Below are 25,309 nucleotides of genomic sequence, written 5' to 3' on the forward strand. Positions count from 1 at the left end.
GTGTGTGTGTGTGTGTGTGTGTGTGTGTGAATATGTGTCAAAAAACACCAAGCCCTTGAAGCAAATTTTTTAAAAAGATCACAAAATTCATATCAAAATATTTCCAGTAAGTAGTGGGCTTGATTTACTAAGGCTTCTGATATTTTGGGTGCTGATGTTGCCTGTACAGAACTTTTGGTTTTGACACATCTGCCCACCTCTTGAGTTATTTTGCACACATGGAGAAGAATATGCCAAGGCTTACACTCCCGGGAGCGCTCCTCCATAAGCACCAGCAACGCTTCAGGTTTGGATTGGAAAGCTGTTGTGGACTTGGAACACTTTTGCCCTAAGACCTCACATGAAGCATCTCCTGTATTCTTGTGTGCTGCATAACATTATTAAATGTAAAGCCCAAAGAAATCATCAACAGCTTCATCTGCAATTTGGTTGATGAGAATTCTTACAGGTGGAATTAGTTTCATTTGGAATAAAAGTGAGCTAGGGATAAGTCTTCCTGCCCATTATAGGTTTGCCCCAAGGCAAGTTGCTGGACTGTTGAGAGTATTGGAATTGAATTGTCCCTATGACTACCCCAAACACACCCCACTTCATATGTCAAATCTTCCAAAGCAATATTCTTTTCCACACCTGCATCCCAAGTAATACTTAAGCAGTCAAATTAAAACATTAGATTGTCTGTTGTTGTTATTGCCAATATTTACCAATAACTGTTCAACTCCCGCCCAGCTTTTACTGTATAGACCAGAAATTCAAACCCTGGAGTGGAAACACTAAAATATCCCAATGAAACACTAGGCCAGTGATGGCGAACCTTTTGAGCTCAGCATGTCAGCATTTTGAAAAACCCTAACTTAACTCTGGTGCCGTGGCACATAGAGAAATTTTTTGATATTTGCAACCATAGTAAAACAAAGACTTATATTTTTGATATTTATTTTATATATTTAAATGCCATCTAACAAAGAAAAATCAACCAAAAAAACGAGTTCGCGTGTCAGAGGTTCGCCATCACTGCACTAGGTTAACAGGTGAGAATTAGTTTAAGATAACTGCATGTCTCCAGAAATTTCAAAAATAATTGTATTTTTGTAACCAAACACTTGTCTGCTCAATATGTTTACAAAAGAAAATATTTTCCCCTGGAGTTTTATCTCTCTAGTTACGTTGGGACACAATGCCATTTTGTAAAAATTATTTTATAAACACATTAACAGACACATTTATTTAAGTGTATGGGCTCAGGCCAGGTCTGCTACTACAAAACAAGATAAATAATCCAGCCAGTTTTTACTGATTCTGAGCAGTGCTAACAGTAGGGCTAAATAATTTAATAATCAAATAGAGCTGGACAAAAGGGCACAGAGCTTGTGTGTCCCACATAGGCACGAAATTGAATACATACGTATCTATTCTTTGTGTTCAAACATTTGCTTCTTTCCCATTGTTATTTGTAAAGTAAAAGTGTAAGGGACAGCGGGGTTGCTCTTCCATGGGTGAGTCACTAATCTTTACCTGGAGGAACCACGACACTCATGTGGCTCTGCCTTCCATGAGCAGATGTCCATTCTCTCCTTATACATATGTCCATGTCCTTAACCATGCACCCAGTGATGACTGCCTGGCCTTTTATTTGGCATTTTGTAGGGCACCTTTTCGTTCATTGGTGTTGGATTTTAATATTTAATTATTTATTTAGCACTTAAGGATTATTACATAATGATGACGTACTCTTACTTCCCTAGGCATATGATGTTTTCAATGACTTTTAAATAACAATTTTACCTTTTAAAACACCACCCTGTATATATTTACAAGTAAAATATAAATGAGAAGAAATTAAACTTGACACAATCTATACCTATATTATTACTACTATCATGATTAAAAAGCTGTATCTTGTATATAAGATAACATACCCAAAACCAAGGTCTTAACTTTGATAACTTTTCTTACCAAATCTTAGACTACCTTGCCTTACATTATAATGCTAGTGGTGCTCCTATATGATGCAATGCTTAAATGGAGTGTACAACAGACACAGCGCAATGAGTGAAGGGCCAATCATATACTTTCCATGGAAAAATTTGTATCAGAGGTTTTTCATGTATACTTTCCTTAAATTTTCTGTTTTAAGTGAAATTTTGGGAATATTGTTTTTGCACCCAATTGTTCCTCCAGATCTGCTCTATGGAGAGATGTCTTAACGGAAGCAGCATGACTGAAGCGCAAGTGGACAGTTTCCTCCAAGAGGAGATCTGGCAAGGCGGGGAGCCACAGTGACTGAAGCGTACAATGTACTTCTATGCTCTCTGCTTTTTTAACCTGTGAGATGTGACCTGATTTTTCCCTTTCACTCAAGGTCATCACTAAATGTACAGAAAATAAAAAATAAAGTAATACAAAGGAGGAATAGACAGAGAAGACCTTAGACGCATAGCTTGGATGGAATACCACGTTGGTTTAAAATAACTTCTGATGAAAGGGTCACTTAAGAAGGGCACTGCTTAAAATTTAAGCAGGCAGTAATGGAAAGCGACAGACCTCAAACAATTTAAGTCTTTCACAGTTGAGTGAATTCACAGTGACAGGAAGACAAGGATGTGCTAACTTACCTCTGCAGGACTCTGGCTATGGCTTCATAGGCTCTCCCCAGGCTGAGGTCATCCTCCAGCTCCGTGGAGATCTCACTGTAAGTGTTGAGGTCCTAGCAGGAGGAGAAACACATGTGAAACGTACAGCACAGCCACAGTGATTAAAATTAATAGTTGTTTTTAATGTTTCCATAAACTATTTTTTGTTTATTAAAAATTCATGTTGGTTTGGTTTATTTTTATCTATAGTATAACTTGTTTCACAGCATTCTCTTTAAGCCGTGACAGTGAGGTCTTACTTTCATGGTAATAATTCTTTTCCTGCACAATCCAAAATCGTCCAATTTATATAACTTAGGTGTGAATAAATAATTGAATGGCTTGCACCATTATTTTAAAATATGGGACTATTACCTAAGGTAATATAAAGCAGATTATAATATTCTACTATGGGAGCTTAAATATCACTTTTCTTTCTATAAATAGCTGTTTGAAAAACATGAATTTAGGTGCCAGGCAATTTCTAAATCTATCATTTTATTAGATGCATTTCTCACAGTTTGTACACGTATTCAGTATACACTAAAAGTATTTATTACAAATGTACTTCATTACCAACAATCTCTTCAATAATCAAAAGATTATGGCTGCCACAGTCTAATGCATGATATTAATTTAATTTAATTTAACGCTGACATCATCTGTATGGCATCATTTTTCTTTTTATTCCTTTCCCCTTTTGATGGCCAAGAGAAGGAAAGTACATAAAACAAAGCCCCCATTCTTTCTCCTTCCTTCATTGTTATTTGAACCAACCTATTACACACAGGAGGATACAGGAAATTTCCAAAGACCTTTATGGAAATCCTTTTTGTACATTTTCTAAGAAAGAATTAGTGAGAATCATTTGACAGCGTTGGGAGAGACGGTATGAGGGAGGACACCAAGATGAGCATGGACCATGGCCTGAACTCAGCAGCTCAGAGAATTAAGTATTAGAGGCAGTGTTGGTCTTCTTCTTTACTTCCTAAAAGTTAATTGTTGGGAAATAATTTAGAGAAGGCCATTGGGATACCTCATAAGATTTGGGTTTCCAAGTGAGTGCTTGGCAGATACTCATATTAAAACTTACTGATACATGTTGACCCAGTTTAATTCCCACTAAACCTGCAAAGTTCAAGTGTTTAACTATCGTTGTTAAGGCTTTTAATAAACCTGTATAAACCTGAGAATATTCTTCTCACTTGGTCTTGCATACTGACAACACCTAGACTTAGTTAGATATGCCTTGACATAGACCTTTCTGAATTAAGGGGAAGAACTCCAAAATTTTGTGAATTTATGAGGCCTGATTGAATCCAAGTATAAAAATTTAGAAAGTAACTTTCTAGTATCTTTTTTGGTCCATATATTTTTATTTGACATTCTAGAGCTTTAAGATTTACTATTATATTAAGTCAAAAATAGTTTGTTTTCAGCAAATATTGTTACTGTGTGCCAGGTGCTACATCATACCCATGGAAACCTCAACCAGTAGAGAGCATGCTTGCAGCCCTCGAGACCTGATGCAATTGTGGGAATTAGTGATGACTGAAGACAGGTTTCTCCAGGGCTTACGGTGCTTACACTGTGCCACTCCGGCCACCAGAGGCCCTGAAGCAGTCCAATAACATATGGGGGTGCCCAATTTTATTTCAGAGGTGGGACTCTTCAGTCCAAGGATAAGAGGGTAGGTGCCCAAGTAACTATAGATAGATGCATCTATGTTGACAGCTCTCATCTCACACCAGTGTGCCATGCTTCCAGGGAGCAGCAGGGCCCAAAACAGCTCAGTCTGGGGTTAGGTTTTGGCTTCAGACTTGATTCTATAGAACCTTCTTTATAGAGCCAGACGTGGTATGGATGCTGGAATGAATACTAACCATAGAGTAAAAAGACTTGGTTCAAGTTCCAGTTCTTTCAAGCTTAACATATGTGGGCCAGGAAGGCTCCCTAAACTTAATTTCCTCAGAAGTAAAAAAGAAAATCCACTTCTGAGAGCTGTTGTGAGGCTACCGTAAGGTAATATAGAGTGCGACATTGTAAACCTTAGGACAGGGAGTCTCTGGGAAAAACCAGCCATTGGTGAATGACTCCTGGTGAAAGCTTTCTACCTCAAGGCAAAGACTCAAATTGTATCTGTGGTTTGAGAAAGTTCCTGTATCTCCTTTACCTACAAATAGGAAATACATAGGCAGTGGGAAGAACACAGGTCATCGCTGGTCCAATAGGGAAACAGTCAATTACAGGAAATCTATGTTGAGGACCTTGGTAAGTGCAGTACAGGAGCTCATCTAAATCAAGAACAAGGACCCCGTTCCTCAGGAACATGAGCACTATTGCGAGAAAGTAAAGTCAGGTGAAATCATAAGGAGAATTCAAGGCAAAACCCAGAAGATTGGTGAATTGTATAGTTCAACCTGAAGGGAGTAGAAAGGAACATCGTTAAAATGAAAATTAAGAAAACCCATAAAAGTAAGTGGAAAGAGAAAGTGAGATTATGAATTCTGAAAATAAAGATGTCTTATATTGCTCTCATAGTAAGCAACCTCAAGTGTCTTTTAAAGTCGGCAAGGTATAATTTAAATTTTAATAAATATTGATCAACTAGAATCCTTAGACAAAGACTAGAACCCCTTTTCAATGAGTACTTCAAGTGATAAGCTGCAGTGTGGAGATGTGAGGGATCCCCTGTACTTGATTGACTATCCCCTGGCACGCAATATGCTTGAAACAAGTCCAGGGTCTGGAAAATTAAAATCTAGCATCACAAATAGGAGAAGAAAGAAGAAAGAATCTCAGGTACAAAAAATTTTGTTAAATTGAAAATTCATTATATATATTTAATTTTTATAGACAATTAACTTAATCAACCTTTATCAAAAGACAGAGGAAAACACTGATTAAGCATACTACAATGTAAATTTAAATGAACACCAAATTGTGCATGATAATGAGGTTGCCAAAATTGGAAAAGTCAGGTCACATACCTAATAAAAACTGAGTGCTACATGACCAGTGGATCAAATTGTTTCAATGATTTCAGTGAATAATGGAGATGAAGGTTTGACAGTGATTTCACTGCAATGAACTCTATCTTCCCACTAGAATGAAATTTATTTACTTGGAAAGATATTTTCAAATAAAATCCAAGTTCTTAAAATGAGATAATTTATATCAGCCACCTAAAAACAAAATTAATAGCAGCAGATATGAAAGTCAGGTATTTGTAAGTCACTGATACTAAAAAAGGTAACTATATGCTATTTTCATTTCCTCTCATTATCACTTTAAGAATTCTTAATAATGCTCAACCTTCAGGATCAATGTGTTATACAAAGAACTCCTTTAGTACATTCCATTAGCTAAATAGATGTAACTGTAAGGTAAAATTATATATGTGTAAAATGTATGTATTATTTCAATTCAAATTATATATATATATATATATATATATATATATATATATATATATATAAAATTTTACTAGAGGCCCGGTGCACAAATTCATGCATGAGTGGGGTCCCTTGGCCTGGCCAGAAATCAGGACTGATAGGGCCCTCTTGTCCAGTTGGGAGGTGGGGGGGGGGAGGGGCCATGGGAGGTTGGCCAGCTGTGAGAGGTTAGCTTTGGGAGTGTACTGACCACCAGGGGCAGCTCCTGCATTGAACATCTGCCCCCTGGTGGTCAGTGCATGTCATAGCGACCAGCCATAATGGTTGCTTGGGCTTTTATATATATACACACATATATATATTAGATATAACCCTGGTCTTAAAGATCTTACTATATAAGGCAATAAGACTTACAGACATTGAAATTGTATAGTGCTTTAAGTCTGTATATTAGATATAACCCTGGTCTTAAAGATCTTACTATATAAGGCAATAAGATTTACAGACATTGAAATTGTATAGTGCTTTAAGTCTGTATTAAGGACTGAAAATTTAGTCCAAGGACATTGACTTATTAAATACTGAATGGCTTCTATCTTCCAAGCTTTGATCTTGGTGCTAAGACTACATCAGAGAGTAATGGAAAATCCTTGCCCCCACACAGGCTACACTGTATTTAGATGATGAGGAGATGATTTGGAATGAAATAAATAAATAAGTGAATTTCAGCTAGTCATAGGAACATTGAAGAAAATACAACTGGGAAAGGCTTCACCTAGAAAGAGAAACTCAATCTGCATTTTAAACAAATGATAGGAGCTGGGGTCAGTAGTGAAGAGGGGCAGCTTGAGCAAATGATTGGAGACAGAAATGAGTGATAAAATAAGGGGAAAAAAGCTTTACTGGGTACAAAGAAGCCACAATGTCCAATATAAAAGTTTGTTTAAAAGGTTATACATAGAATGTTTTGTCTAGTAACATGGACCAAGTAATCAAAGTTCTAATTGATGACATTAACTGACAGACTTTCCATGTGCAATTTAACTTTCTGATTACCAAGAAAGAATTTGATTATTGTTCTAAAAGTAAGGCTGGTCATTCCATTTCATCCATTTATTCTACCTGCACACAAAAGTAGTCTTTTTCAGGACTTTTTTGTCTTTCTACTCTTGAGGCAGCTCAATGTGCTTGGTTAAAATGTGCCACATTCAAGGTGCAGCAATTGGCTGCCTTGTTTCCCATGATTCCAAGTTTTCAAAATTTTATCTAGAGTTGTTCCCATGTCTAGGGAAAGGAGAGGAAATATTTTTCTTTCTCTCATGGCATAACCTAGAGCATGCACAACTCAAACTAATACTGATCGGTGGCGTGAAGTTTAAATGGGCCTTGTGCTCTGCCTGGTGACTCTATCTACCATTGTCTCTGCAGGAAACTAATCCAATCCATAGAAACTACTATATAAATAAGTTCTTGCATCCAGACCATTTGATGTGGAAATTTTGTAAAACTTGTAGTGAACTCTAATCTTACCTTTACATCATATTTCTGCTATTTTTTCCTATATACAGTATATTCCTTCCTCCAGTTACCACCCTCCACCCCTCTGCTCTCTCTTAGTTATTTCAATATTTGAAATCAGTTGGGACTTTTACTCTGAGGGGATAGACCAGGCTTTGGAAGGGCCTTATGGGATAATTAATCAAATCTCCCTCTGGGTGCTCCAATTTTCTCCAAATATCCTAAGCTTTCAAGTCAGGCAGACCTACTAAGGAGCTGAGTGACATGTATCGAGTGACTCAATGCCTCAGGTATAAAATGGAAATGAATAAAGTCTACCTTGAAGGGAAGTTATGAATTTCCAATAAGATGAGGTGTTTAAAGGCACCCACGAAGGTCCTTTTACAAACAGTCCTCTGTGATTGTCTAGGTGGCACATGCACAAAAGCAGCCCTGACTCAGAGCGATCATTGCCCAAACTGCGTAAGTTATTTTTTTTATAAATCTAATGAGAAATTGAAAGGTAAAGAATAATAAGCCTGACATTTATATAAAAATGTGTGCATCTTTACCTATCCTTCCCCCCACCATTCCTACAAAAGTTTGAAACATAGTTATATGTAGGAGACTTACAAGCTAAATAAGGGTACAAATGGAAAGCACATATGATAAAAATAGAAGTATTTTTCATTTCATTAAAAAATCAACAGTACCACCCTGGCAGTGTGGTCTAATTGATTAGGCATTGTCCTGTGCACCATAAGGATGCCAGTTCGATTCCTGGTTTGATCCCCAATACAGGGTTTGCAGGAGGCAGCCAATCAATGTTTAGCTCTCTCATATTGATGTTTCGTTCCCTCTCCCTCTTGCTTCCTCTCTAAAATTCAATAAAAAAACTAAAATAAAAAAAAAAGTAAACCCACAGTACCCCCACTAAGGATTTGAATGAAGCAAATCCTTACTTTTCCCAACATCTAACCTGTCAGTTCTCAAATGGGGACAATTTTGCCCCCTGGAGATATCTGGCAATGACGAGAGACATTTTAGGTTGTCCTCACTGGGAGAGGTGCTCATGGCATCCAGGGAGTGAAAGCCAAGGATGCTACTCAATACCTCACAATTCACACGTAGCCCCTACAATAAAGATTTATCCACTCGCAAAGGTAAATAGTGCTTTTATTGAGAAACCTTGACCTAGCCTTCTCTTGAAAAATTATCCATAATTGGAAACTATCTCGTTGTGAGGCTAGCCACTCAGCTATTGGAGAGTTACGTGAGAAAACTATGGGCAGAGGTGAAGCAAAATCTGTAACCTCTGCCTGCTGGCCAGGTTGTGTTTTGTGGGACAACACAAGCTGGTTCCCCTTCCCTGTGACAGTTCTTCCAATCCTGAAAGATGGCTGCTTTGCCGTGTCAAAGCCCCCAGACTTACAGAGGCATCTGGGATGCTCTGAAACAAGCGAGAACAAAGACCCAACAGTTTAGCTGCATTTGAACATTTTATTTGTAGTTTCGTCTGCAAGTCTAAGAGTCCTAGAAGGGCTCAAATAAACCCACTTGGACAAAAATATGTCTGAAAAACCATAAAGGGGCATCCTTTAGATTTGTCTGTAAACAAGAAGTTATGCGTCCATTGCCAGGGGTGCATTTTCTTAACCTCTTTCTTTCTTGTTCACATTGAAAGGCGGCACAACGCACATGTGGTTATATATCCCCTACACAAACTCCAAATTGTGCCTCGTCGTAATGAAAGCTCCACACTGGGCTCAATACAATGCATTACTTTGAAGAGAAAAAGGCAATGATACAGCTTTATTTTTGTGTGATAAGAAACGCAGAGATAAAAATCAAGTTGCCATCTTGAGCTTGAAATCATTGTCAAATCTTATCGGAAATACATTTATTTTCATTCCTGGCAATCTAACCCCCTTTAGCCATTTCACAGTTGGTGAGCAGAAAGGATGTTTCTGCCTCATTTACAGTGTCTGAACCTGATTCAGACAATCACCTGCAACATTAGTCAAGAAATCGATGGCTAATGATTTCTGACAAGCACTGCAGTAACAGGCTGAGGACCAGACTGGGCAGCACCAGCAGTCAGAGCGTCTCCTGGAGCCAGCAGTAGGCAATGGTGGAAGATGATAAAAACGGAGCAGACAGGGCTGGTCTCACATCACTTAAAGTCTCTTAAACACTTTGTGCAAGCGCACAGTATCTGTCATGCAATAAACACATAATCCTTCCCTACAAATATGTTATATGGAATCAACACTAAGGCCATCAAGCATGCAGCTCCATAAACTATAATACACAAAAGTAGTCAAATATTTTGCATTCTGCTGAAACTATAAGTTAGGGGAAGTGTAGCTTTACTTTTTATTTGATCATTTGGAGTATGCACTCTTTCTCCCTGAAATTCATTGCTCACCATTTGGACTGCTTACATCGCCCAGCAATAAAGTGAAGGCCACATGGGCTACAGAAAGGACTGAGTGTTAGAAGATATGAGTTCTAGCTTCTCTTCTGCCATGAGCTCAGGGTATGATCTTGGATAGGTAACTTGGTTACCTTGAGCTTCGGTTTCCAAGTCTGCAAGACAATGGGGTGGGACAAAATGATCTAGAATTTTCTCTTCCAAAAATATGACTTTGACTTTAGGACTCTCCATTGATATATTTAGTAATTCAATATATGCCCTTATTATTTTCAATCATGTATCTTTGGCTTTAAAATCCCAGGAAATTTATATTAAAAAAATTTTTTTAATGATGACTCATTTTATTCAGTTGAAATGTTATTTTTATGCTACCCCCTCATTTGAACAATCTTGTATCATCTTAATGACCTACATTTTATTTTTTTTTTAAATATATTTTTATTGATTTCAGAGAGGAAGGGAGAGGAAGAGAGATAGAAACATCACTGATGAGAGGGAATCATTGATTGGTTGCCTCCTGCATGTTGGACCAAGCCCGCAACCCAGGCATGTGCCCCCTGCCAGAATTGAACCTGGGACCCTTTAGTCCACAGGTGGATTTGCTCTATCCACTGAGCCAAACTGGTTAGGGCTACATTTTTTATTTTTAAAGTCCCTACAATGAAATAGGTGATAGCAAAGAGAGCTGAATCTACAATGGTTTTGATTCATATTAAATAGCAGCTATTATAAATGCAATGACCAGTGCTCTTCAAAATTAGCAAATTTTTCTTTTAAAGTCTGAAATTTTAAAGAATTTGATAAAATTTAAGGTTATCCTTAAATTTCATAAACTGAATTAGAGTTGCTAGTTAATTTCTCACATGCTAGGAGTTTGTATTGCATTTTCAAAAGTTATAAGGATAGTATTATACTTCAAAAACTTTCCAATAATCTTCTCTCACCTAAAACTCTCTACCCATCCATGTACAGATGATTCTCAAATTCCAAAATAATAAGATAAAATTTCACTTATAGTTAAAAATAAAAGTTTGCTAAATAATAAATTGGAATATATTGCTCAAAACTGCCAATTCCTAAGTTGGTGATACAGTTTTGTGCTATGTTAATGAGGGACATATTAATGAAGAATTTTTATTCTAATTCTCAGTTGTTATTTTTATACTATAAATTTGAAAGTGTGGAAATATTTATCCTGTACAGCCCAATCATAGTGTGAGTTATATTCTATAGCACCTTAAGAAGAAAAATTCTCTGCCCTTAAGCTCCTGTGATAGAAATCCTTTGGGGTTTTGTTTTATATATTGCTAGGGGGACCTGGATGAAAGTGAGTCCAGTAATCTGTGCAGTGGCCTCATATAAAGTGTTCTGTTCAATGGAAGATTATAGTGATTATTTAGCCCAATCATGTTCTCTTAGGCAATCCAGACTCACTGAGAAGTTAGTGATGGCCGGAGTGAGAAGGTGCTCAGAGATAAGTGAACACCAAGACAGTGACCGAGTTGTGTCAATAGAATGAATCAAACCGACGGCTGCTGCTGAGGGGATAATGAGAAAATTCAGCCCCTGTCTCCTAGGGGTTCTCCAGTTCCCCCAAATCTTCGGTCTGGGAGGCCTGCTGATCCTGGGTATTCCTCGGATAGGGTCTCTCTCATTGCCACAGGAATCTTTACAATCAATTCCCTTACTTGCCGTAATCTGAACGAATCTCTTTCTTATACCCAAAGAATAAAACTGAGAAGTACTGAGACATAAAAGGGTTCTCTAGAGCTAAAGTGGCAAGTAAATAACGTCAAGCCATTTCCTCCTCTATGTTAATCAGTGAGAGACTACAGGTTGATTCTTTCCATGGCAACAGGCCAGTAGACACAGATTATATAAAGCGGTGGGGGTGGGGAGGAAGTTTGTGTATATTTTTAAGCTGAGAAATGATCAATCTCCACTTGGCTATGTTTACATGATGATAAGTGAGTGTGAACAATAATTCCATTATACCCATGATGACACTGAAAGTAATTTCAGTTCTCTGTTATTTATGGAGACCAAAGAGAGCGCTGGCAAAATGAATCAGATGATATGCCCACCAAATCTAATTTGACCAACTAGGTATTGTTACTCTTTTTTCAGGGCAGAAATGTCAACATCACTGTCCTGCTGGACTGTGTCATGCAGGCCTTCCACTCTCAGGAATGAGCTCACTTCTCTCCATCTCCACATCCTTCTGCCCGCATTGGATTTCACACCCGACTCTTTCAGTGCTTGGGTACACACACACACACACACACACACATCACTTTTTTGTGCTATTGTAGCACTTACCACAGCATTAATATATCTACTTATTAATATTTGTCTCTCTCCAATTATATCATAAGTACTGTAAAGACAGGAACTATTTCTGTTTTGTTCTCCATTATACCCCTAACTCCTAGTCTTATGCTAAAGTTGACAATTGTTGAATAAATATGGTAGAGCCTTTGCAAAGTACTGGTAGTGAAGTACTTGCAGAAACATTAATGTGGATTTCATGATATTTTATATGCTATATTATAGTAATTATATTATATATAACTATTTAATTGGCTTAAAGAAGAATAAGCTCTTATGTAAATTATTATATAAATAGAGGCCTGATGCATGAAATTTGTGCAAGAGTAGGTCTTCCTTCCCCCGGCTGCCGGCACCAGCTTCCCTCTGGCACGCGGGACCCGGGCTTCCCTCCAGCCGCTGGCAGGCATCCAGGACCCGGGCTTCCCTCCAGCTGCTGGCAGGCACCCAGGACCCAGGTTTCCCTTGCATCCTGGCTTCGTCCAGAAGGTCCTCTGGAAGGACTCCAGAAGGACGTTCGGTCTAATTAGCATATTATACTTTTATTATTATAGATATTAATATATTTACATAATATATTACACCTTATTATATATTTATATCATATTTCATAATGTTTTACATTACATCTCCCTTTATTAAAAAATAACTTTATAACTATGGTAAATGGAAACTATATGAAAATTTTCAGTTAATAGCCAGTTCTGGAGAGTTCAAGTATCAGAAAACAAGCCAGATTCCCAAAGGAGGATTTAAATGATTTTTCAAAATAACATAGAGCCCCTATGTAAATGTGTGCTTGTTTCATCTAGTCGCATTCTCTAATGAATGTGTTTCCCCATTATGAGTGCGCGTGGCCTCATGCTCAGTGAGCACAGGAAGATCAGAGGCTGACATCATGTTAAGTAGCCATGGTATCTTGAGGAATAATTCTTCCAATCTGTGGAGGGAATACAAAATACCTTTTTCTCTTTGTTTTCATCTAGAATGATGAAAGACTAATGTAGTTTCTACTTTGATAAGTAAGGAGTTAAGACAGAGAAGTAAACCGTGAAAAGTCACTAGCGTGGTGACAAGCCAAGTTCCTCGGCCTTCCCCAAAGTGGCCACCGTAGCAGCCTTCTTCCACTTGACCTCTGAACAACATGGTTTATGGCTCTATGGGACCAAACCAATGAGTGGTTTCTATCAGTGAGTGACTTCCTAGATGGTTTTAATAAACACTAATACTGTGAATATTTCTCTATTTCTTCATGAACCAATTACCACTAGGAGATTCGTCTTTCCCTTGGCAGGAGAGCCAGCTTCTACTCATAATCCCTTTTACTAGATTTCTCCCTCATTTAAGGCAGACTTCCATAAAATTCCATTTTCTTTCCCCTTCTCAGAAATCTATGAGAGCCCTGAAAAACATTTGGAGCATATTCTCTCTGCACAATTTGATAACCTTTCCACCACAAGCCATTATTCTGGTAAACTCGGTAAACCCTGATTTAGATCCATGATGTAATGATTTCCTATCCGGCTATGCGAACACATTTCTTGAATCTTCCCCGAATGCTTGCATGCAGAGGAAGCTTTGTCTATTACCCTTTCACCGTGATAAAAGAGACAAGAAAGCAAGTTATGAGTCATTTCCATTCTGACAGATGAGACAATGAGTGGAAATGTGACGCCTGCCAAGAGCTTTTATCAAGTAGGTTATACCAGCTAGTAATACGTGTGAATAATGAGTGGCCGGAATCTTCGGGGAAACGGTGGCAATATGAAACGATTTCTGATACTTCTGATGGGGCTCTGCCACTCTTGGAATTCCCTGCCTTCCCAGTAGAGTTTTGGCCTGACAATAAACAACAGTTTAGTACTTTATCTAATCCCAGGCAGGAGGTGAGTCCAACAGCAAGCTTTTGCAGATGTTCACATCCAATAATCTATCCATAATTGATGAAACAGGGAGGTCAGATGTAATGGCTGCTACTGTTCCAGCAACAAATAAATGGTTATTGACAAAACAAGCCAGTGTGGCACAGAGCGCTGAGCGGTGACAGGCACGGGATGGATTCCTCAGTGAGCTGTGTGGCAGGAGAGCCATGCTGACACATGAGCAGATGGAGGCAACTTGGAAAGGAAAAGGGAGGTTGCTGAAGTGCGGAAAAAGATGGAGACAGGCTGAGGAGGAGAGGAAACTGAGGAGCAAGCCCCGGGCAAGGCTGCGGACTTGGGTAAGTATGAATGCATGAGCAGTTCAGAAATGCCTTGGAACGCGTGCACTGGGATCCAGATGTCTGCTTGCTTTCACCACTCACACAGCTGGCTGTCCAACCGGGCAGCCTGGGTGCCTCTGACACCAAAGTGGATGCGTGGAACCCTCGGTGCCCAGACCCTCTTGAACACTGAGGCTTCCTTTTCTTCCCCCGTGTATTAATAAAAATCTAGGAGATTCTTATATGCAATTTTAAGAATATTTGAAGATAAGCCAAAGATGCAAAATTGTGAAGCTAGAAAATTTCTCCAGACTGGGACTAATCCTGAAATACATGCAGCTTAAAATCAAATTTAATGCAAAGAAATGTGACTGAAAGGCAAAGTTTTTTAAATAATAAAAAGCAGACACTGCACTCTATTCACCTCAACCTAGGCAAAGGATAAAATGAAGGCATTAATCGAGTATACTTTTATTGATTGAATAAAATTCAAGATATTTGAACCTAAATAAACAACTGAAATCTTATACTTCTGTTCTGGGGCTAAAAAATAATGTTTTCCCACAGTTTACTATGTAATATTATAAAATGAAGAATGGTAGAATGAAATGGTAGTTATTATTGCTATAGGTAGTCATAAAGAGACTTGGGACACAGATGTTTTAAATATTAATATTCCTAAAATCACTTAAATCAATTTAACACTCTTTAGTGGTTTATTTAGAAGTGTGATTTATTCTCTACTTTGCAACCAATGCCTTTGATCGGCTCTGAAATAACATATGAGCTGAAAATAAAAAGGCAAAACAAATTGCTGCTACCGTTCTTATAGTAAGCTTTAGGTTTGATAGCATAAAGTAGGATATTATCTTTGGCGTTTTCAAATTATTACCAATACTTAGAAATGGAGATTATAGAGCCCAAAGGACTGGTGGAGATCATATCTGGAATCCCTTGCTAGTGGCCCTGCTTCCTAAGCTCAGCCATCCTCCCAGCCGGGGTCCCTTCATTGAGCAGTGTCGCCCTGCTCCGGTCCCCAGGACCACGTCTGTCCCCGACGTGCCAGGGTAGAAGCTTGGTATCACATCAGTGTGTGTAGATTATATTCTGATCTCAACCTCTGTTATGGTGACCTGGCTCTTACCATGTCTGTTTAGACCAAGCCCCCACCATGTGTCCTAGCCCTGTTCTCATGAGCTGTGTCCCAGTCTTGTTCTTCTTGATTGAGTCTCTGTCTTGATACCTGATCTGATCCCTACTTATTGAAAGTCTGGAGACCTACCTTGCTGCCATCAATATGCTCACATTAGGAGTCCTACTCCTGATCTCCAGCCTGTGGCTTTGTGCTTGTCACTTGCCTATGGTGGTTACTACCATGTATTGAGCAAAATCCACATGTGCAAGTATTTACATTTATGGTGCATTTAATCTTCACAATATTTCCACTGTACAAATGAGAAAAATGAAGTGCAGAGAGGTTGAGTGACTTGCTCCAGAACACACAGTCCTAGAGTTGGAGGAGGAGAAAGAACCTGAACTGGGTTTATTGGTTTGTGACTCCTGCTGCTGGATTACAGCAAGCATGTCTATGCTGACCTAGACCTTCACTCACAGTGTAATGCTTCACAGTTCCTGGAAGCCAGCCCCTAAACATCTACAGGAGCGCCTACTGCACACTGACATCTGCCAGTCTAGATGTTAACTTCATGTTTGCCCAGATACAGCTTTGCCTATTACCAGTTGCTATTTTTTCAGTCTGTGGCCTAATTATAATAGTCAATACTGAGTATTTATTCTGACATTCATTTGCCTACAATGATCCCATTTCCACTCAGGAGAAAACGCCTGGCTTCACAATGGCCAGCAAGGCTTCCAGGATCCCACCCCTTTTCTCCTTTTTTTAAAAAAATATATTTTTATTGATATTTTTACAGAGAGGAAGGGAGAAGGATAGAGAGTTGGAAACATCGATGAGAGAGAAACATCGATCAGCTGCCTCCTGCACACCTCCTACTGGGGATGTGCCCACAACCAAGGTACATGCACTTGACTGGAATCAAACCTGGGACCTTTCAGTCTGCAGGCCGATGCTCTATCCACTGAGCCAAACTGGTTTAGGCCACCACCCCTTCCCTCTTTGACTCTGGCTCCTCCTGCTCTGCTCCCCTTTGCTCTTCCTCAGTCTTGCTGGCCCCAAGCTTCCCGGGGACACTGCTGCCATCAGGCTTTGGTCCTGACTATGGCCTCTGCTTAGAACGTGTGTCCCTCACACATCTGCCTGGCTAACTCTCTCATCTGCTTCCAGTCTTTTCTCAAATGTCAAATTCTCAACCAGACCTTCTCTGATCACCTATTTAAAATCCTCACCCCACCACTTGCTTTGATACTCCTGAAGCATTCCTCTGTTGTATTTTCTTCCTTTTTTCTATAGTGCTTATTATTATCTAACATACTATCTCATTCACTTGTTTATTACATTTAATTTTCATTACCATCTTTTTCAAATGGGATGGAACCTTCAGGACAACAGAGATCTCTGGTTTGCTATTGCTGATAAGCCAAGTGTCTAGAACAGGGCTTGGTAATAGGTGCTCCAAAACTATGTGCTGAATAAATAAGTCACAGATTATTCTTAAGACTACCCATCAACTATTTTAATTTTCCCAACATCCCATGAGTAGGCATTAATATTTATTCTTATCTCTTTTTAAAGGTAAGGAAACAGGTACATAAAGATGAAGCTGCTAGGCCAAGGTCATACAAGTCGTAAGGACATGAACCCAGGTCGCCTGATTTCAGAGGCAGCACTCTTATCTGGCCCCTCCCACCTCAGTGCCAAGATGGTGCCTAACAATACCACCACATAGATGGGCTCAAGTTCTAGCTCCTTTTGGTACCACCTGCCCTACTGTCGACCAATATTACAACAATTGTGTCCTGCCACAATGTCGTTGAGGAAGCTGAACAAAGCTTAATGACTTATCCAGGCCAAAGAACTTGGTGACAAAACCAGAACCAGAACTGGAACCTAGGATGTCTGACTCCCAATTTGGTGGTCTTTTCTGGTACTTTCAAAATTAATTTGAAGATCATAGTGTTTGCCTGGGTAGTACTTTTCCATTCCCATATAATCTATTAAAATAAACAATTAAAAAGTAATTTTGGCTTTGCAACATTGTAACAAATATTAATGTTCATTTACATAATATTTCAAAAGGAAATGTTTATTTTTGTAATATCTATGATATTATAAACATATAAAATGAACATAATAAATAGTCACTCTGCTGTAAGCTAATATAAGCTCATAGGGAAAATGAATATGTTTAATTAAATTTAGGGGAAATGTATAGTTAAATCATTTGCAGTACAATAATAAGGACCAATAAACCATTATCTCTTTACTGTTCTATTGGAATTTTTATCAACATGCTATATTAATAAATAGCATCTTCATTTTACAAAGCAGGATCCTACGAGATTTGTCTCTGATCTGGTAAGACAGTAGTGGTAGCAGGAATAACATAATCCATAAGCAAATTATACTTTTACTGTTCTATAATATTCACCAGTATTTATTGAGACAGTAGAGTATGCCAGATATAGTTCCAAATACTTTCTTCATATTAATCCATTTAATCCTCAAAATTACCCATAAATTAGGTACTAGTATAATCCTTATGCTGTCAATAAGGAAACCAAGGCACAAGGGAGATTAAGTAAACCGAGGCACACAAGGTCACAGGATTAGAAACCAGGGGCCATGTTCTTAACCACTCTATTAACCCATGATAATGTTTAAGTCGGTAACAGAGAATTGAAATCTAAGGGAAGGGCCCTATTTCCCTTCCTCTACTTCATTTTACCCCAAAAATATAAGCATTCTGCCCTACCAGATTTTTCAATTTAAAATCAAACTAACAGTACTGTTTATGCATGTTCCCTTGCATTTCCTAATTGTTTCTGGCAGAGAGTAAATTTGCATTGGGAGCAAGAAGAGACGGGTTACTTAATCTAAGCCTCGGTCTTCATCTGTGAAATGGGAGTGAGGGTAAGTAGAAAATACTAATCATATCTGTCTCTTAGGGTTCTTGTGAGTATTAATGGGATGAAACATGTAAATGATAAAGTTGGTACTGTTCTAGGCACATAGCACACAAAGACACAGTGGTTGCTATTGTTGCTCCTGGTGATGATTCTCTATCAGTTAGGGCTCAGTTGATTTCACTGGACAAAGACCACCCCAATCTAATTTAGGCAAAAGGATAAACTAGGGACTCAATGCCACTAGGAATTGCTCTCTCCATTTCTCATCTCGGTTTCTGTGTGTAAGCTTTATTTTCCCACGGTCCTTCATGGCTCTGGAGGCTCCAGGCCAACCTCACCAAAGAGGACTGGCTCTGATTTGAAAAGACAAAATTACCAGGCAAGCAACCTGATTGGCTTAGCTTGTTTAGGGAACCTTTCCTAGAGATTGACTGGGGTGAGTAGTGGTGGTGGGAGGTCTATAAATCCAAGGTTAGAGGGAAGACCACAGCCAGCCAAAGGCTGCTGTCTGCCCAATGGCTGGGCTCATGGTACACTAGAATTGCTGGAGAATGAGTGTCCCTGGAAGCAGCTCTCAACCGATGAAGGATGGGAACTGGTGGGCAAATAAATACCCCAGCTCCCTTGTCCCTTTACTGGGGTAATTGGCTGGTTTCTACACTGGCTCTCAGTGTCCAGCAGGACTGAGTTCCATTTTCCCACAGTAGTAACTCACCGGTGGAACCCCTCCCAGATAAACTACTTGTGCTCAAAGCCACATCTCGAAGTCTGCTACTGGAGAAACCCAAACCAAGACATCACGGTTGTTAGTCTAATAGTCCAAAACTTCACCTCTCATGGCCCACGCTTTTACAGAAACTCAAAGAATGCCTTATAAGCTTTGCAAAAAAATATCTGAATATTGTTTTTAAGTACAAACTGTAAAAACACATTAAGACTACAATGAAAAAGATTTTGTGAGTAAGTTATACTGTTATTTACTTTGAAACTCTAACACATGGATTGAGTTACTCAAACTCTTTAGAGCAAGATACACGTTAATCATTGGTCAGTAAGTTTTTATCAGTTGTTTTTAATAAATCTGTCTCTTTCATCCTTCCTCCCCACTCTGCTCCCTTTCCCCTCTCTGATGTGTTGCTAAAGAGTTTCTCTGCAGTGTGGGACTGGCTTTCCATGGGTTAATCATCCTGAATCTCACCCATCCCTTCACTTTCTACCCCAGCTTCCACCTCTAACTGCACTTCCTGTTGTCTCACATCCTTGCTAACCTTCCATACCTCTAAATTATGCTTTTATATAAAAGAATATTAATGTTCTCCTTTAAAATACCCACAAATAAAAACTGTTACCTACATTTATGTAATCAACTCTTGATTATTCAGGAGCTGAACACCATTTTGTGGGTTGTTTGGTTTCTTTGTCACCTTCCTTCTCTTTCTCTATCATGGCCATCGTCATTATCATTTAGGGGAAAAGGAGGGTGTATAGAGGACATTCATAGGACAAATGCAGATTTAATATAGAGCAAGTTTAGTTTATTAGTTATTGACTAAAATTTTATGTTTATTAAGTGAAACTGAAATTATTGGGTAAAATAGTGCTCTAAATACACAATTGAATACTAGGAGTGTAGCATTAATGTTATTTTAAAGTCTATTATAAGTTATTTTTATTGAACACTAATTATACTGAACTAGAGGCCCGGTGCACAAATTTGTGCACCAGTGGGGTTCCTGTGCCTAGCCTGTGGGATCAGGCCGAAACCGGCTCTCTGACATCTCCTGAGTGGTCCTGGATTGCGAGAGGGTGCAGGTCAGGCCAAGGGACCCCATTGGTGCATGATCAGGGCAGGGGAGGGATGTGGGAGGTTGGCCAGCTGGAGAGGGACAGTAGGAGGGCTCCAGGGTGTGTCCAGCCCATCTCACTCAGTCCCAATTGACTGGACCCCAGCACCAAGCTCACCTACTGGTTGGAGCATCTTCCCCCTGGTGGTCAGTGCACGTCATAGCAAGCAATTGAGCAGCCTTAGCATATCATTAGCATATTACACGTTGATTGGTTGAATGGCCGACCAGATGACTGGACACTTAGCATATTAGGCTTTTATTATATAGGATAAGCTCTAATATCCATATAGCTGTTCACTGAAGATCAAGTAACTGTCTACACAGCAAATACATTTGAGAATATTTTGGATATTTTTAAGATGTCGAATTACATTTTTCTTTCTGAAGTGACCCCTATTGTGTGGTAGAGGAAAATATAATTTGGCTCAATCTGGAAGGACAAAGTAGGATCCACATACTATTGCTGTTTAACATGTGAGTCTTATAATCATCTCCAGGTTCTTGCAGGTGCGATGGCCTCTATATCAACGTGCACTAACAGCTGAGCCGCTGCCTCTAGGTCTGTCACACAATTAGTCTTCTGATGAACTATGCAGGTCGCTTTATTGCTCCGGAGAACATTTTCTTGTGCGAGGCCTTGAACTTTAAGGAGTGTACATACATTATGTTCCATATGTCACTACTATTCCGTGTAGTTGATTAGGTACTTAATTTTCAGTGTGTTGAAGTTTATCCTTTTAGGATGAACCAAATAAAAGTAACTATCCTTTTCTTTATTTTCTCTCAAAATGAGTATTGGGAATTTTTTGCACTATTTCTAAAAATGTGAATGACTGGAAATAAAATGTCAGCAGCTTTGTAAACAGCTACTCCAGCAGCACTTTTTATAATGAATAATAATAATAATCATGAAGTTTTGGTTAAAGTGCTATTCTAGGTCTCAAAGGGATCAAAACCAGTTTTCACATGTCAAAGAATCAATACATCTTACTACTAGAATATCAGTGTTTATATTAATTTAGGCCATGGACCCCTTTCTTTCCTGACATCAAATATCTCTTTATTTCCATTAAAGTCTGTCTATATCTTACAAGTTTTTACATTACATATTACTATTTTAAAAGGACATATTTTCATTTTTCTTGAGTTTTTTCTTTTTCTGTAATTTTTTATCATTTAAATGACAAGTATTATAATTTATATGACAGATACCATTAAGTATTCATCATTTCAAAAGAAAAATCCCTACGCATGCTATTTTTCTAATCTGTAACATTGAAAAGAGAAGAATTAGAAAAATTAAACAGAAGAAAAAGGTATAACGAGAACTAAACTCAATTAATGAGGAAATTTTAAAATACACCACATTCAATTTACTAATATTCTAGTCTACAAACAATTTTTGCTCCAGAAACATATATCTAGTTATTACTGGAGGTTATCTGTTTTAATATTTTAGAAAGGTCATGACTTTAAATACAAAGACAGTAGTAGCAAATTATTAAGACATTTTACATTTTAATAATCACCAAATTATTAAAACACATTTTTATGAACTACCTAAAATGTTATTTTCCAAGTAAGTCTACTTGTTCAAAAATGTATTAAATAATATCAGATATGGAATTCATGCTTATCCCATGCCTTAGATGATTGCTTTATAATTTTGAGTAATGTAACTTTATGCAGTTTGGAAATAAATCAATTTTTTAAAATTAGGAAATATGACTATTTTCTTCTTATATGGGTGTGTTTTCTAATCTTATCATCTTTCTTTTGCTTGTCAGATAACGGATATTTTGAACATTTCTCTACTTAGCAAATGTTTGGAATGAAAAGGAAGTAAGTGCTAGTTGTGCACTGGTGTGAGGGTGTGTGGAAGGCATATGATGCTAAAGGAAAGAGGTTGGTGTGGCAACAATTGGGGTAAATGGGTCTGTAACAGCTGCTCCTTTTAGATTCTGGAGGAGACCGCCTGAGTGGGTCATAGGACACAAGAATGAGGCAGATGAATACTCTGGGGTGAAGTAGAAAATGACTGCTGCGACCCCAAGCTTACACCTGAATCGTCCCCAGTGGAGTGGAGAGCCCTCTAACCTGCGCCGGAAGCTGGGGATGAACTGCACAGCATAGGAGGCAAGCTGGCCGCAGGCAGGACTGTCTGCATGTTTGGGGCAATGGTAACCAGCGGTCTTCAGGGAGAAGGAGTCCACCGTTTCCTCTGTGCCAGCATCGGAGTCCCCCTCAGGCACTGAGGCCATTAAACAGGAGCAGAAGGGTCAATTTTAGGTACTGGTTTCTAATTGGCAAGTAAAGACAACTTCTATTGCATGAGAAGTGAATAGTTCTGATCTTTAAATAAGTAAATAACTCAAATTCCTTTTTTGACTAAATCCTATTTTTAAAAAAATATATTTTATTGATTTTTTACAGAGAGGAAGGGAGAAAGATAGAGAGTTAGAAACATGGATTAGCTGCCTCCTGCACACCCCCTACTGGCCCTTGACTGGAATCGAACCTGGGACCTTTCAGTCCACAGGCCAACGCTCTATCCACTGAGCCAAACCAGTTAGGGCCATAAATCCTATTTTTTAAGTGAGTTATAAATTTGGGGGGAGAATAGGGATGTAAGGATACAAACGGCCTGCTGAAAAGAGCCACAATTTCTTTACCTGAGAGAGAAGAGAAGGCAGAAGGAAAGAGGGAAGGGAGAGGAGTGGTTAATATGTGAGTGGAATAAACGAGAAACTTTGGTGTTTAGGGAGTGGCATGAAGAAACATACAGGCTTCAGAATATCCTAGAGAATGACAAATTGAAAAAAAATTTAAATGGAAGTGAGGATTTAAAAAAATTAATGTTGCCTTGAGTCAAGAATGTATCTCTTTTACTGTTCTTTGAAGACAAGGAAGTAGAAATTCAAATCGTTTTTCTTTCAGTGTGCTGGATTTTTTTCTTTAAATATGAAATACCAATTTATTCTGTTTGCATAATGGCTTCAGCGGTAGATAAAAGTCTCTGCTTATAAAAGGGGCCAAAAGAAAAACTTGTTTTATGAACATTACTGTGGAATCTACCAAAGCATCTGCATGTCAGCTAGATTATCTTTGTATATAAAAAGCCAAGTGACTAGCCGACCGGCCAGTAGATATGACACGCACTGACCAGCAGGGGGCAGATGCTCAATGCAGGAGCAGCCGAGCGACAGCAACTTTGCAGAATGCCCTCTCATACTCCAGGACCCCTTGGGGGATGTCGGTTTCAGCCCAATCCCCACAGGCCAGGCCAAGGGACCCCACCTGCTGGAGGGACCCCGCTCACTTCACAGATGCCCTTTGAGACCCAGTGCTGCCCCAGGTGCAGCCGGCTGGGGAGGGACTGTGGGAGGTTGGCTCCAGGGTGTGTCCAGCCCGTCTTGCCCAGTCCCGCCCTGCTGGCTACCTTCTAATTAATTTCCTTTCATTGTGCATGAATCTGTGCACCGGGCCTCTAGTCATTTTAATAAAGAGTCCATCAATATCAAGAATGGAGTGACTTTTAAGGGAGAAGGTAACATTCTAAATAGAGAAAGGAACTAAATGGGAATAGCTACAAGGATCATTCCCCCCAAACAAATGATTACAAACAAATCATTCTTTGTTAGAGATGCCCTCATATAAAATGGTTTTATCTTTGTTTACATCTATTGAGTTGAAAAAATAAATAACATCTAATTACATTTACTTAGTGAGACCCCAAGAATATATCATTTTACAAATATGATCCATGACTTATTGGAATTAAATAGTCTAACTACAGGGTATGTTCCCCAAAATGTATGCATACTTTAACGGCCAATAGCTCAATTCTGAAAATGAAATGTATGTTAATAAACACTGCCTTCATAATTATTCAAAGTGTATATATGCAATTTTTGGGACATCCTATATTTGTTCTGATATGTTAATAAGATAATTTTGCCACAAAATGCTGCTGCTGCTGAGGCTACAGACTTGGGGTAACCTTGTACGCACACTAACACCAATGTTAGAAGCACTCTAAGCTATTATAAAGATGCTAACATATGCAAAAAGAGAGCTGCTGTTTTGTATATGGAAAAATTAAATCATAGTACATATGATGAAATTAATGAAATATCAATACGATGAATTTTGCTTTCACAGTATAATTTTTTGGTAGGCTGCATTATTGCTAAATAACAGGAAGCAAATAATTCACTGAACATACTAAATGAGTAAATTTAAAGGTGGTGTTACCAAAATTTTTAAGTGGAATAAAGGATTAGAGAGGAAGAAAATTCATGTATAAAAACAAAGTGCTAAGGGAGGACCTTCCTTTTTCTTAAAATAATTTCATGGTTGCAATATTTGACTGCGAAAGCTGGTCCAACTTTGCACAAGGCCTTAAATGTGATTTTTAATAAAATAAAGGGGTGGGAAAAAGCAGGTTTACAGCTGTGAGTATGTGAAACACAGTTTATTCTTGTATTATTATTCCCATATTAATTATTGCATTATTTATTATTAACCTACTTTTGCCCACCCCAGAGTTTTTCTCTCTAAAACCTTAGAACTTCATAAGATTTACCTTCTAAAATTCAGAATTTACTCTACATGGAGCATTTATAGATCTAAATTGATGATGGCCAAAGGGGATGACTATTTCTTTTCTCAGCACCTGATATATGCAGGTAACATTCTCCTCTTTAAATGTCAGGGTCTCCATGACCTCATGCACAGGTTTATTAGAGTAACTGTCCTTTCCCTTCACCAAATACCTTTTCCTCATTACTATAGGTACTTCAGCCCTAAAGAAATCCACTATTTGTTTTTAGGTTGGCTCTATTCTGTCACTGAGAAAAGAACTTTTTATCAGCCAGACTGTATTCATATGCTTGCCAACGTATTCTCATATTACATGTATT

At 38.5% G+C, this 25,309-nt stretch overlaps 1 protein-coding gene across 1 annotated transcript in view; it reads right to left on the minus strand.

Moving 5' to 3' along the window:
• TTC29 (tetratricopeptide repeat domain 29) overlaps positions 1-25,309 on the minus strand; it is a 151,537-nt gene that overhangs the window by 59,227 nt on the left and 67,001 nt on the right. The window contains exon 9 of the mRNA XM_036314703.1: positions 2,616-2,707. Within this exon, the coding sequence (XP_036170596.1) occupies positions 2,616-2,707 (92 nt within the window). The remainder of the gene's footprint in view (positions 1-2,615; positions 2,708-25,309) is intronic.

Source organism: Myotis myotis, unplaced genomic scaffold (genome assembly GCF_014108235.1).
Source record: "Myotis myotis isolate mMyoMyo1 unplaced genomic scaffold, mMyoMyo1.p scaffold_m19_p_6, whole genome shotgun sequence".
Classification (NCBI taxonomy): Eukaryota; Metazoa; Chordata; class Mammalia; order Chiroptera; family Vespertilionidae; genus Myotis; species Myotis myotis.